Source organism: Piliocolobus tephrosceles, chromosome 2 (assembly GCF_002776525.5).
Source record: "Piliocolobus tephrosceles isolate RC106 chromosome 2, ASM277652v3, whole genome shotgun sequence".
Taxonomy (NCBI): Eukaryota; Metazoa; Chordata; class Mammalia; order Primates; family Cercopithecidae; genus Piliocolobus; species Piliocolobus tephrosceles.
Window position 1 is genome coordinate 153535428 of NC_045435.1, and position 14245 is coordinate 153549672.

Consider the following 14245-nt stretch of genomic DNA (forward strand, 5'->3'; position numbering starts at 1 on the left):
GCTGGGCACGGTGGCTCACGCCTGTAATGCACTGTGGGAGGCCAAGGCGGGCAGATCACCTGAGGTTGGGAGTTTGGGACCAGCCTGACCAACATGGAGAAAACCCGTCTCTACTAAAAAATACAAAATTAGCTGGGCATGGTACGGCTCGTGCCTGTAATCCCAGCTACTTGGGAGGCTGAGGCAGGAGAATTGCTTGAACCTGGGAGGAGGAGGTTGTGGTGAGCCAAGATCGCGCCATTGCACTCCAGCCTGGGCAACAAAAGCGAAACTCTATCTCAAAAAAAAAAAAAAAAAAAAACCAAAAATCCCTGAAGAACATTGTAGTTGGGACTCATGAGCCACTTCCTCGAGCCCATTTCTGCTCTGTGGAGTGTATTTTTGCTTCAATAAGTTTGTGCTTTCGTTGCTTCATTCTTTTGTTCCTTTGTGTGTTTTGTTCAATTCTTTGTTCAACACACCAAGTACGTGGACAACTCACAGTCAAGACCTTTCATTCGCTAACAGATTTATTTTGCAGCTTTTGCCAAACACTTGTTATATTTCAGTGCTGTGTGCTACATGATTAATTTCTGCAGTAATTAGAGTTTTCACTTAGAAGGTTACCAGTATGTTTTGGATATATATGTAACTGAGTCTTTTTTAAAGACACAGTGAAGAGTTTCTGAATGGATTTTTGAACTTTTTTGAAAGAAAGGATATTTCCCAAATATAAATTATGTGATTCATGATATTTGGATTGCCTAGGGATAATCAGTAATGTGATATTACAGTCCAGCTGAGTCTTTTGTTTAAGAAAATAATACCGTTTTTTATTTAGACCTTTATTAAAAGGAGAGAACCAGGGAACAGTCTTTATGGTAGTACTGGGATATATTCAGTTGTTCATTCATTTTATTTGTCTTTATAGAGCACTGTTGGTATAGGACAAAAATCTCTGACTTCTTGAGTCTTAGAAGATAAATGGATATATATTATGTTAAATAAGTGCTTAAGAGTACCCTCCCCCCCAAAAAAAAAGGGCAAAATTTGAATGATTAGAGAGGGAGATTGACATTTTTAGATAGTGTGACTAGGGAGGGCCTCACTGAGAAGGTACTATTTGACAGAAGGGGGACCCATGTTATATCCGAAGAAAGAGCATTCCAGGCAAGGGCAGGGGCTGGAAGTGAGTGTGCCTGGCATGTGTGAGGAACAATTAGGAGGCCAATGTAGTTCAGTCAGGAAAAGACTAATGATAGGAGTGCAGTGAGATGTGCACTTCATGAGGGACCTGGTAGATGATAAAGGACTTCGGCATTTGTTCTGAGAGAGATGTGAAATCATTTGAGGGTTTTGAGAAGACACGTGATCTCACTTCTGTATTAACAGTGCCACTTTGGCTACTGTGTTGCAAATTGGGGGAAACTAGGGCAGAAATAAGAAAGTCACTTTGGAGGTATTGGCCGAGAGTGTTGGCAATGGTTTTGGAGTAAGGTGGTTGAATTCTGGATATATTTGTGAGTGAAGTCAACAAGATTCGCTGTTAAACTGCTTGTTGGCACATAAGAAAAATGGAGGAATTAAGGATGGCTCCCCAAATTTGGAGCCCCAGCAACTGCACATATGTACTTTTCATTAACAGAGGATAGGAAGGAGCAAGATTGAGACATTGAGGAGATGTGGAGTAGGGATGGGAATTAGTTTTGCTGATCTGGATTTCAGAAGAAATGTCTGGGCTTGAGATAAAAATGCATTCAAATAAATGCGTGTAAGTAAAATCCAAAGCCATGTGCCTGGGTATGCTCACCTGAGGCGTAGGGAATTCTGAGACCTCTTATAGAGAAAGGAACTGAGCCCTGGGGTGCTTCAACATCTATACATCAAGAGAGATCAGGAGAATTCTGTACAAGAGGAACAGCCAAAAAGGTAGGAGGAAGACCAGTATTGGTGGTGGTGGAAGCCAAGGAAAGATGGTGTTTCAGGAGGGACTAATCATCTATGTTAGGGTACGGTGGAGAGGTTAAGTCAGATGACAAATGACTGTAGGCATTAGCAATGTGGTGGTGGTGGTGAGGGTCTTTGAAAGTCATGAATCGTGTTTCAGTGCAGTTGTGATAACAGTATGATCATGGGATGGATTCAGAGAGAATAGGAGACAGCAAGTATAGGCAACTTTCTAAGGAACTCTGCTCCAAAAATCCTCCCTGTTCCTGTATCAAAATTTTTTCCTTGCTGCTGCACTTTACCATCAGTATACAAACATGTTTCTTCTTCCATTAAAAAATAATTATAGGCCGGGCACGGTGGCTCACTCACGCCTGTAATCCCAGCACTTTTGGAGGCCGAGATGAGCAGATCACGAGGTCAGGAGATCGAGAGCATCCTGGCTAACACGGTGAAACCCCGTCTCTACTAAAAATGCAAAAAATTAGCTGGGCGTGGCGGCGGGCGCCTGTGGTCCCAGCTACTTGGGAGGCTGAGGTAGGAGAATGGCGTGAACTCAGGAGGCAGAGCTTGCAGTGAGCTGAGATCGCACCACTGCACTCCAGCCTGGGCGACAGAGCGAGACTCTGTCTCAAAAAAAAAAAAAAAAAATCAATATAAAAAAAAATTTATATATATATATATATAAAATAATAAAGAAAAGAAAGGAAAGGGTGGCAGCTGAAATGGGAAGGGAAGAGAAGTGGTTTTCTTTCTTTTTTTAATATGGAAGGGACAACATGTTTTTGTATACTGATGGTTAAGATGTAGCAGTGAGGAAAACATTTTGGCACAGGAGGGAGGAGAATTTCTGGAGTAATGATCTTAATAGGTAAGGAAGGTAGAATCTTTGACCTGCAGTAGGTGCATATTCAGTTCATTGTAGTAAAACTAGAGCAGTTTAGTTCCTGGATACAGATACTGAGTTGAGGGAATTGTGGAAATTCTCTTCTGATTCTGATTTCTCCAAAGTAGGAAGCAAGGTGGTTGGCTGAGAAGGAGGCTAGAGAAAGGGGATAGATTGGAGGTCTGAGGAGAGAAAAGTAATATGAACTAATCCTCTAGGAGAGTAGGAAAGAGAATGGTGTATTATGTGTATTGAAATCACCGTAACTTGTAAATATTGTTGGAGACAGTGACATGACAGTGAGGCAGAAGTTAAAAATCATTGTGAAATGAGGGGTTGTGAACTCTGGAGCAGTGAATGCCTACAGTTAGTGAGTGACAGTCTCATCTGACATTCAGAAGTGAGGTTTTTTGAAGGGAGAATAGAGGATACCATGCTCCACCTCTATGCTCCTCTGGTGGTACTATTTGAGGAGGTTATAGGGATGGCAGTGTTTTGTGGAAACACTAGGTTAGAGCAGAGTGAAAAAGAGTAAAAAATACAGGAGATTTGTTGGGACACAGTGAAAGGATTTCAGGAGATCAGGAGATGGGGTCAGAAAAAAGGATTAAATATGTGTTTTGGAGAGATAAAAATCATATAAGCAATTTAGAGGTATAGTGGAAGAGAGGCTAATGAGTTAACCTGAGTAAAAGGGAATGAGCAGACACTTGACACTAAAAAATGGCTCTACAGACATTGAGAAGCAGCTGTTCTTTATTGCTCCTGAAGACAGAACAAAGGGAAAAGGCTATTTTAGTTGTATGCGAGTGTTGTAGGAAACAGACGGAAGAGAATTTTTCCTTTTTTTGTCTCTGGAACATTTCAAGAATAAGGCTGTTTTCTCTCCAGAGTTTACACATAATGGTATAAATTGGATGACTTGTTTAGATTGTGTATTTCCTGTGGTACCTTTGGTAAAGATCGAAATGACCATATCAAATGAATGTCTTAAGAAACCTGTGGCATATTGCTTAAGCTGGATCTCAGTGGCAAATTAAATACAGCTTAAATTGATGGGTTTTTCATCATTAGTTATGAATGCATGGGTTATTCTGTGGAAATCTTAATATTGAAAATTTTTAGTGTATCTTGTATTTTAACAGGTTGCAGTATTTTACAGAGCTAGCCCAAGGCACAAGATGAAAATTATTAAGGTGAGTGTCTAAGAATCAGATTGTTTTATTTCTGTATACAAAATGCTGCTACTTTACTTTTGTTATATTTGCATTACAGGGAGTAGAGCATCAAGGTCAGAAATACTGTGAAGCAAAACAGTGTTTGTTTTTGTAAGAGCTTGACATAGAAACACTAGTAGAGAATTTAGTTGGCATAAGATGTAGAAGAAAACTTGAACGAAGTATCTGCAAATGTAGCCTTCTTTAAACAGACAATATAAAAGAATGTTCCATAGCCACGTCTTCCCAGTGTGAATAGCAGTAATTAGTAAGAAACTAAATAAATACAGCAAGGAAATAGTGTTGTGATAGTGTGAACAATACTTAAAAGGCTATGATTATTTATATTAGTCAGTTATATATAAAGCAACTGATATAGTATCCAGTAGTTAATGGTCTTAAGTTATTAATCATGATAACCAGCCATTGTGTAGTTCAGAGTTTCTCCACATTGGCACCATTGACATTTTGGACTAGATAATTCCTTGTTGTGAAGGGCTGCCCCATGTGTTACAGAATGTTTAGCAGCATCCTTAGCCCCTTCCCACTAGATGCCAGTGACATCCCCCAAATCATGACACTCAGAAACATCTCCAAACATTGTCAGATGTCCCCTGGGAGACAAAATTGCCCCTGGTTGAGTAACATTGTATAGTTTGAAGAACAGAATTTAGAGATACAGTTCTCACAGATGGAAATATTAGTAGCAACTTTTTCTAAGCTTTATCTTACTGAGATCTCCATTTGTTGAAATTTGTTGAAAAATGGGTGGTCTATATTATTTCTAATCTTAATTATGTGAAAAATAGGGAGAATTTGTTTATTGCTTTGTATGGAAGCAACATTTTTATCAGAATTCCTTCCTCTCCCCTGTCCTCTGCTCCATGGTAGTCGCTGCAGAAGAACGGTTCAGTTGTAGCCATGACAGGAGATGGAGTAAATGATGCAGTTGCTCTGAAGGCTGCAGACATTGGAGTTGCGATGGGCCAGACTGGTACAGATGTTTGCAAAGAGGCAGCAGACATGATCCTAGTGGATGATGATTTTCAAACCATAATGTAAGCTTTGTTTCAGTGAATGCCTATCAGAGAATCTTCCCCTATCCTTTCCTGTCTCCCACCCCTAGAGAATTCAACTGGAAAAGAATTCGTATTTAAAAATTAGGTAAACTAAACCATTTTTCTAGGGTAATTATCCTATTTTATGGTCTGTTGTATAGTTCTGAAGAAAATGATTTGTGTGGCTGGAACAGGCATAGTAAGTGGCAGGACCCTCATTTAAGAAATATTTGCCAAGTGCCAGCCACATGTCACCTTTTTCTGGGCACTAATATGATGGTATAGTAATGGCCTTTATGTTAAATTCAAGTAGTTAGAATTATGCATATGTATGACTCTTTTTTGGGCCTTATAATAAATATTGAAAATTATGAAGTTTACATCCATGCCTGTTTTTTTATATCAGTAATTTATTTATGTTGCCCTCATTTAATGTTATAATTTATTAAATTTAGATAGCTTTATTTGTGTAAGCCACAGTTTCCAGTTAAGACTCTAGTGTAATACATGGTGGTATCAGTTTTACAGTGTTCAGTTGGGGATCATGTGAATCCCATTTATTTATTTATTTATTTTTGGTAGCCACCTGTTGGATGACCTGAGTTTAGTGATACATTCTAATTATATGTTCCAGGCTGTTTTATGACTCTGATTTGGCCTACAGCGAAACATTTGGGAGCTCAGTACTCACAGTATTTGCCAAGCTTTTGCAAGGATATGAGTTTTTTATTTCCATTATTAGAATTATATGGAGTTCTTAGAAGAAATGGGAAGTTGATTAAAAAGCCTAGATTTTCTTGGATTCAGCTAAATGAATGAGAGAATTTATATGAATCCTTGTAAACCGTGTTATTTAATTCCTCTGCAACATGTGATCTACTTGATGTGTAGGAACAACACGTAGCTTAAATTCTATAATTCTTATATATCTCATTGCCATTTGATTCCTGACATGCATTAGTTTAAACCTTTACTCTGCAATTTGTACCACTAAGAAAAATGAGCTTAGAGGAAGGTGAAGAAGATAATCATGGTTGGGCATGGTATCTCATGCCTGTAATGCCAGCACTTTGGGAGGCTGAGATGGATGGATCACTTGAGCCCAGGAGTTCGAAACCAGCCTAGGCAACATGTCAAAACCCATCTCTCCAAACAATACAAAAAAAAAAAAAAAAAAAACAGCTGGGAGTGGTGACTTGAGCCTGTGGTCTCAGCTACTCTGGAGGCTGAGTTGAGAGGATTGCTTGAGCCAGGAAGGTCAAGGTGCAGTAAGTCAAGATTGTGCCACTGCACTCCAGCCTGGGAAGCAGAGCAAGACCCTGTCTCAAAAACAAAAACAAAAAAAAATCATTTTATGTATTACGAATGTGAAGTATTTTCTCTTGTGGGGAGAGACAATGTATGATTTTAATGTTGAAATATCTTCTTCAGAATAAGAATTTTAATACTGTGACAAATTAGTTCAGATAGAGCTTAGGCTTGACTTTAATTCTTTGCTAAAATAAATGTTTCCATATTGATACATGTGTTGTATTAGTTGGAATTTTATTTTACTTATTTGTTTGTTTGTTTGTTTGTTTGAGACAGAGTCTCACTTTGTTGCCAGGGCTGGAGTGCAGTGGTGTGATCTCGGCTCACTGCAACCTCTGCCTCCTGAGTTTAAGTGATTCTCCTGCCTCAGCCTCCCAAGTAGCTGGGATTACAGGCATGCACCACCACACCTGGCTAATTTTTGTATTTTTATTAGAGGCAGGGTTTTGCCATGTTGGTCAGGCTGGTCCGAACTCCTGACCTCAGGTGATCTGCCAGCTTCGGCCTCCCAATGTGCTGGGATTACAGGCGTGAGCCACAGTGCCCGGCTAGAAATCTATTTTCAAAATTAGCTCCACGGTGTTTTAGTATAGATACATTTTTATATGATAATATTTTCTCACTTCATCTTTATTTTTTAAATTTCAGGTCTGCAATTGAAGAGGGTAAAGGGATTTATAATAACATTAAAAATTTCGTTAGATTCCAGCTGAGCACGTAAGTTTGCAAGGAATTTGTCACCATGGGTCTTCTGGATAAATTATATGAAAAGTAGAACCTAAGCAGAATGCCTAGAAACTTATCTGCCTTATATTTCTGAGCATTGTTCATATGTCAGTTTTCCAAAAAGAAAATTTATTGTATTCAGAAATTTAAAGTGGCATGATAAATAGGTTGTAAATGTAACAATTAGATGTCTGTATCATCAAAATATATAAATCTTTGTGATTGATAGCTCATGAAATCAGGGATGAGTCGCATCTCATTGTTTCCTCTTGGTATCTTTTTCCAAAAGTAGAAGGGGTATTGTGTAGTCAAAAAACAGTTACCAAAATACTGTTGAAACTATCATGCAGATATAAAAATTCTTTATTTGTTCCTGTTGGCTACACATCTTGAAAATCCTTTGTTAAAATACTATTAGCTTTAAAATGTCCACATGAATGAAGAATAGTTTACTTGAAACAGTCTTCCTTTAAAAGCATAGTAGTAATGAGATTTTTAAGTGATATCATAGAATCAACAGATTTACTATGCTGATTTTTTAAATAACTCTCTTTTTCAACAGGAGTATAGCAGCATTAACTTTAATCTCATTGGCTACATTAATGAACTTTCCTAATCCTCTCAATGCCATGCAGATTTTGTGGATCAATATTATTATGGATGGACCCCCAGCCCAGAGGTACGAGTTTTTTATTGCATGAGCTAGAAAGACAAGGAATGTGTGCTACCCTGATAATTAAGTTTTAAAACTTGATTTATGGACAGTGTTGGAAAACTTTGCAGCAAATGTTTTAATTTATTATATTATAAATTGTGTGATGTGCATATTTTATTTATTCTTTTTGAGTGTGCATGCAGTGTAGGTCTGAGCCTTTCTACTGTTAGATGCCTAGCCTAAGGTTGAGAATAGATCAGGAATAGGTGCTATCCCTGTCCTCAGGGAGTAAATAAGCCTTTTATTTCTAAAAATTGAATATAATGGAGAAATTTCTGGGTTCAGAGTTATTATCTAGGTTCTGCTGTTGTCAGTTTTAGAGACTTTGGGAAACTATTAGAGGACCTGAGTGTCATAACTTTTTAAAAAAATTTAATACTAATGGAGTAGTTGAGTGATGTCATTTGGCCACTCCAGCAAATCATCCCAGTCAAAACCTCTTTATATGAAAGATAACTTCAAAATTCAGTTAGTAGGTCATGTATTTCACACTGTATTTGAGGTAAACTTACATATAAATGAATTGGATGGTTTTTTGAAAGTTGATTATCCCCTGTCAAATTGTGCCAAGCAAATAAGTTAAAGAGGAGAGAAAAAGTGACAAAATCAGTGTTATTTTTGCATAATCATAGCCAAGGTTTTCTTTATGATTCAACATTTTGTTTCCATAAGAAAGCATTTAATTTGTTGAATAATTGAGGTTAGTGAGGTTGTGAAAGTAACAAATCCAAACCTTAAAACTTGAAAGTAATTTATTTTTCTGTTTGTTTTTAAGCCTTGGAGTAGAACCAGTGGATAAAGATGTCATTCGTAAACCTCCTCGCAACTGGAAAGACAGCATTTTGACTAAAAACTTGATACTTAAAATACTTGTTTCATCAATAATCATTGTTTGTGGGACTTTGTTTGTCTTCTGGCGTGAGGTATATTCACTGGCCAAGCTGCTATATTAACATGAATTCTATATATATATAATAGGATTCCTAGTTATTTTGATGGGTTACTCAGAAGGCTGGGAAGTTAAGGGTGCTCTTTTAGTGAAAAATATGATAACATTTTAAAAGAGTTTGATTTCCATCTTTATGGATAAATAAAATTATTGATTCATGTATTAGAATAAATCTGCAGAGAAGTATCAGATACAATAAAAATACATGAAAATTTAGAGAGAATCTTGAAAACCTGAGTCTTAAAATCATACAGCCACTTTATTTTTTAAATAATAACAGTATTTTAATATCTAATATATAGTTCATGAGGTTTTTTTTTTTACTTTTTATTATGTAGATTACAACTATTCGCTAGGTGATTTATAGGAAATTTGGGTAGTTTTTATGTTTCATATGTTAGGCTAAAGCTATTTCTTCCTAATAGAAAGAAAATACTTATATTTTTTAAAAAGCATGTTATTTATCCATTAAATTCAGCCACTGAAAAGTAATTTCGTTATTACCTCTTGACAGCTACGAGACAATGTGATTACACCTCGAGACACAACAATGACCTTCACATGCTTTGTGTTTTTTGACATGTTCAATGCACTAAGTTCCAGATCCCAGGTATGTTTAGGTGATCTTAGTTGATTGACTTGATTGACTCACTTGAGTAGACTGCTTTCTAATAAGTAGGCAAAGATTATGGGTTTTTAGCTTTGCTTAATTTTGTAACCACCGATTGCAGCCCCAGACACAGCCTTCTTATAAACATGTGCCATTGGTCACAATGAGGATGGGGCATTTGCGGGAGGTAAGCTTTATGTCTGACTAGAACATAAAAGTATGAATAATTCACAGGTGTTGTCGTCTGGGTTTAGCTGGCTATAGCTATAAGATAGATCATGGTTAACATTATCTGAGCATAGAACAAACCTCATAGGTTCTGTTGAGATTTTATTAATCTCATCTTAGAAGATAGTATTGCTAGGAGTACAATAGCTGTTTTGTGCCTATTTTTTTCCCATCACTCCTGTCATTGTGTCAAAGCTTAGGACATTTTAATTTTGCTTTTCTTTCCTTGTTGTATCTTAAGGTGTGACTACTGCTTGTTGGTCTAAGTGTTTTGATAGAAAATAATGGCCTAGAGCTTTGTGGTACTTTTTTAGAGAATATTGTCCTTAAAAACTAGTTTCATTTGAGGCGTGACTATTCATTTCAGCTTTAAAGCACTTTATGAATCCTTAACTATATTACCATTTGCCATGCTAGAACTTCCAAGTACAGTGAATTCTCACTAATTGACCAATTTTTAAAGAAGCTGTAATTATTTTTTTAAGAAAAGTGGTTTTACTTTTTCAGTACACACATAATTAGGTCCATTCTCCAAGAAAGGATTTTAGATATCTACCTTAGTGAGAATGGATAGAAACGATTTAGCAAACGGCAAATAAAGTTTCTTGATGTTTGGGATGTTAAAAGAAGAAATGATTTAGCAAAATACAAATAAAGTTTCTTGATGTTTGGGATGTTAAAAATGCTCTCATTTACATAGTGTCACTTTTTTTTAAGCAAGCCCTTTCTTGATAAATATAATAAAAGCTACTTTAATATTTACCCTTATTCCATCTGAATTATTCCAAAACAATAGTAAAATTTAAGAGATTTCATAGAATTGACACTGTAGAATTCAGTGATAAAGTGATACTGCTTATTAAAAATTAGAAGTGAGTATAATAAAGAAGTTATTTCTGTGACCAAGGAGTAATAATTGAATTCTCTGCTCTGCCAACAGACCAAGTCTGTGTTTGAGATTGGACTCTGCAGTAATAAAATGTTTTGCTATGCAGTTCTTGGATCCATCATGGGACAATTACTAGTTATTTACTTTCCTCCACTTCAAAAGGTTTTTCAGACTGAGAGCCTAAGCATACTGGGTAAAGAAAACGTTATCTTTATCATTTATATATTTTAGATAAATCATATTTTCTAATGTGTTTTAATTTTAAAATTCTTTTAAAATAGCAAAATAAGTAAATCACTTGATTTGAAAAAGGAATCTGTTTTTTCATTTGGGAAAGCTCGGGAATTACTCACCTAAATCCAGGGTTTTGGTTTTTGCTTTTTTATAGGTTATCAATTGTTATAAAAATCATATTATGTGATTCTCAAATATAGCAAATCAAAACCTGCTGTATAGTTTATAACTTTTTATGTACTATGCCATCTTGTATGAAGAGAAAACTAGACTTAATCTCCCTGAAAACCAAGTTGCTCTCTTCTTTAAAGTTAGAATTTTCAGTAGTTAAACTAATAATTCTTTCTTACTCTTTCTTGTTTGTACATTCTAATTTCACAAAATGTCAGTCTGACCCAAATAGCAGAATGTTTTATAAAGATTATTTGGAAATTACACATTATTCTTACGTTACCATTTATTATATGTATAATACAGTGCATTTAAAAGTCAGTTTTCCTATGTAAGTGTGAGGAATGATGTATTTGACAATAATGCTATCCTTTATTGAATTTTTAATTTGGGTATTTATGAAAATAGTTATACAGTGTCACTGTATTTTTTGTTACAAGTTAAAATTACCTTGAAATTGAACTAGTTGAATTTCAGTATTTTAATTCCATATTCACATTGCTTCCCCTTTTTTAAAAAAATGACATTTTAAGGAAACATCTGCAGTTTTCCAAGCAGTAAATAAGAATTGAGATAGTGTGGATACTGTTGTAAAGACAAGTCTTCTATGCTTTGAAATAGAACATATTAATGTCAAATTTTTAATCTTCAGATAGGCATTTTCATTCAAATTGTCTACTACTGTTGATACAGTACTTTTTTAAAGGGCTGTGTGATCTATGAAATAAAAAAACTCCTTTTGTTGGTGTTACTGATAAAGGCTAGCCACATAAGGTTTCAGGGAAAGTGGTCAGAGGACTTAGGTTCTAATTCTGGCTGCTGCCTTTCCTAGTTATATGACTTTGGATAAGTCATTTAATATCTTTTTTCTTTTCTTATTTTTAACTGAGGGCGATTGTACCTGCGTTATGGAATAGTTGTGAAACAATGTATTTGAAAGCTGTGGTGGCCAGGCGCCATGGCTCATGCCAGTAATACCAACACTTTGGGAGGCTGAGGCAGGCAGATCACTTGAGGTCAGGAGTTCGAGACGAGCCTGTCCAAAATGGTGAAACCCCATCTCTACTAAAAATACAAAAATTAGCTGGGTATGATGGCACATGCCTGTAATCTCAGCCACTTGGGAGGCTGAGGCAGGGGAATGGCTTGAACCTGGGAGGCAGAGGTTGCAGTTAGCCGAGATCACACCACTGCATTCCAGCCTGGGCAACAGAGCAAGACTCCGCCTCAAAAAAAAAAAAAAAAAAAAAAATTGTGGTAAAATGCTAGAAAAATGTAAGCTATTAAGCTTTGCAACTGTTAAGTTTCAAAGAAATGTAAAACCCAACTTATTTTCTCTTGCAGATCTGTTGTTTCTTTTGGGTCTCACCTCATCAGTGTGCATAGTGGCAGAAATTATAAAGAAGGTTGAAAGGAGCAGGGAAAAGATCCAGAAGCATGTTAGTTCGACATCATCATCTTTTCTTGAAGTATGATGCATATTGCATTATTTTATTTGCAAACTAGAAATTGCAGTCTGAGGATCATTTAGAAGGGCAAGTTCAAGAGGATATGAAGATTTGAGAACTTTTTAACTATTCATTGACTAAAAATGAACATTAATGTTAAAGACTTAAGACTTTAACCTGCTGGCAGTCCCACATGAAATTATGCAACTTTGATATCATATTCCTTGATATAATTGGCTTTTGTGATTGAGTGAAACTTTATAAAGCATATGGTCAGTTATTTAATTTAAAAAAAAAGGGCAAAACCTAAACCACCTTCTGCACTTAAAGAAGTCTAACAGTATAAATACACTATCTATCTTAGATAGATATATTTTTTTTTATTTTTAAATATTGTACTATTTATGGTGGTGGGGCTTTCTTACTAATACACAAATAAATTTAATCATTTCAAAGGCATTCTATTCGGTTTAGAAGTTGATTCCCAGGAGTGCCATATTTCAGCTACTGTATTTCCTTTTTCCTGTAATGTAAGCACCTCAGATACCATGTGCTACCATTTTTGTATCAAATTTTTTGCACAGGATGTGACCACTGTCAGATCACTGTTCTTTTCTTTCTTTTTGTGATTGAAAAGCCTATACTACAATTTGAAGTAAATTTTTGTTTTTCTTAGTAAGTGTAAATGGTTGCTTTATTTAATTTAATTTAATTTTATTTTATTTTAAAAAGGTATGTCTTTGGTATAGCAGAATTAATGCAGGGCTATCAAGTGGTATTCTAGGATAACAGTGTCCATAATTAACACTTAGTCATAGAGTCAAAAACATTTAAGACTGATTGGGCTGAAGTTTATAATAAATTATATTAACATGTCTTCCTTTTTGAGTTAAAGGAGACTATATACTTTGTCAAATATCATTTTGTCATCCTCTAAATATAAATCCAAATACCTCAGCTAAGTAATTCTATTTTATTATTTTTGCTGTTATGTAGTTTTTAATCATATTTCTTAGGAAGTATAGGCTACTGGACTTAAAGAATAAAAAGTCCCCAAACCCAAGCAGATGGTTTATGAACCAGAGTATATGTGGAAGATTCTTTGCTGGCCTTGCTCTGTGTGCATCTGAAGCTTCTTTGGCCTAGATTTTAGCACAAACCTGAGTCTGTCTCTTCTACTTTCATCACGTGTTCTGTACCTTCTTTTTGTTTCATTGGGCATGCTAGGGAAATGATGAATTTTGTGTGTAATGCCATCAGTTTTCATAGAAGCTTGATGAGGTATAGGTCATTTGTTTTGAGTATGTGGGCCAGAAATTTAAAATTAGAAATTTGTTTTTCTGTTGAATATTTCTATCTATAAACAGAAATGGGTCCCAAATCTTAGAGGTTTAATCCTTCTTCAAGCTAATAAGTTTTGTCTTTTATAATCTGTCAGGATGAACCATTCCTTAGCTTTTATCCAATATTAAACTGCAAGTGTTAGCACTGAACTATTGTCATTGATAGGGAAAATATCTATTCTTTGAGTCTTGTTACTGAGGCAGTTGAGTGTAAGGAGCTGCCTGAAGTTTATTCTACTTAACCCTTTAAGGCTGAATTGTCAAATGTACATTGTTCCATGTCATTAGATGGAACATGGAAGCCATTGTCTAATCAACTCTATCATTAGTGACTTGATGTCTCATACCTTAATTTTGTAATGATTTTTCTTCTCTGTTACAAAGACTTGAAATACGTATTAAATGCACGTTAATCTTTTGCTTTGCATTTTAGGTTCAGATTATGACTTGATTGAAATAAATGTGCCTATACATTCATTTGCTTTGTACTATAAAAATAAAAATGATTTCTTAAGTTAATGGCATCCCAGTGGG

The 14245-nt window shown here is 35.6% G+C and overlaps 1 protein-coding gene across 9 annotated transcripts in view; it reads left to right on the top strand.

Moving 5' to 3' along the window:
* ATP2C1 (ATPase secretory pathway Ca2+ transporting 1) overlaps positions 1–14245 on the top strand; it is a 157278-nt gene that overhangs the window by 129433 nt on the left and 13600 nt on the right. For 6 of the 9 annotated variants that reach the window (XM_023207405.1, XM_023207411.1, XM_023207413.1 and 3 more), the window contains 8 exons: positions 3958–4008; positions 4921–5087; positions 7047–7115; positions 7687–7803; positions 8615–8762; positions 9303–9398; positions 10567–10708; positions 12265–12389. In XM_023207405.1, the coding sequence (XP_023063173.1) occupies positions 3958–4008; positions 4921–5087; positions 7047–7115; positions 7687–7803; positions 8615–8762; positions 9303–9398; positions 10567–10708; positions 12265–12389 (915 nt within the window). The remainder of the gene's footprint in view (positions 1–3957; positions 4009–4920; positions 5088–7046; positions 7116–7686; positions 7804–8614; positions 8763–9302; positions 9399–10566; positions 10709–12264; positions 12390–14245) is intronic. The other 3 variants (XM_023207406.2, XM_023207409.1, XM_023207412.2) reach the window with 1 other exon arrangement.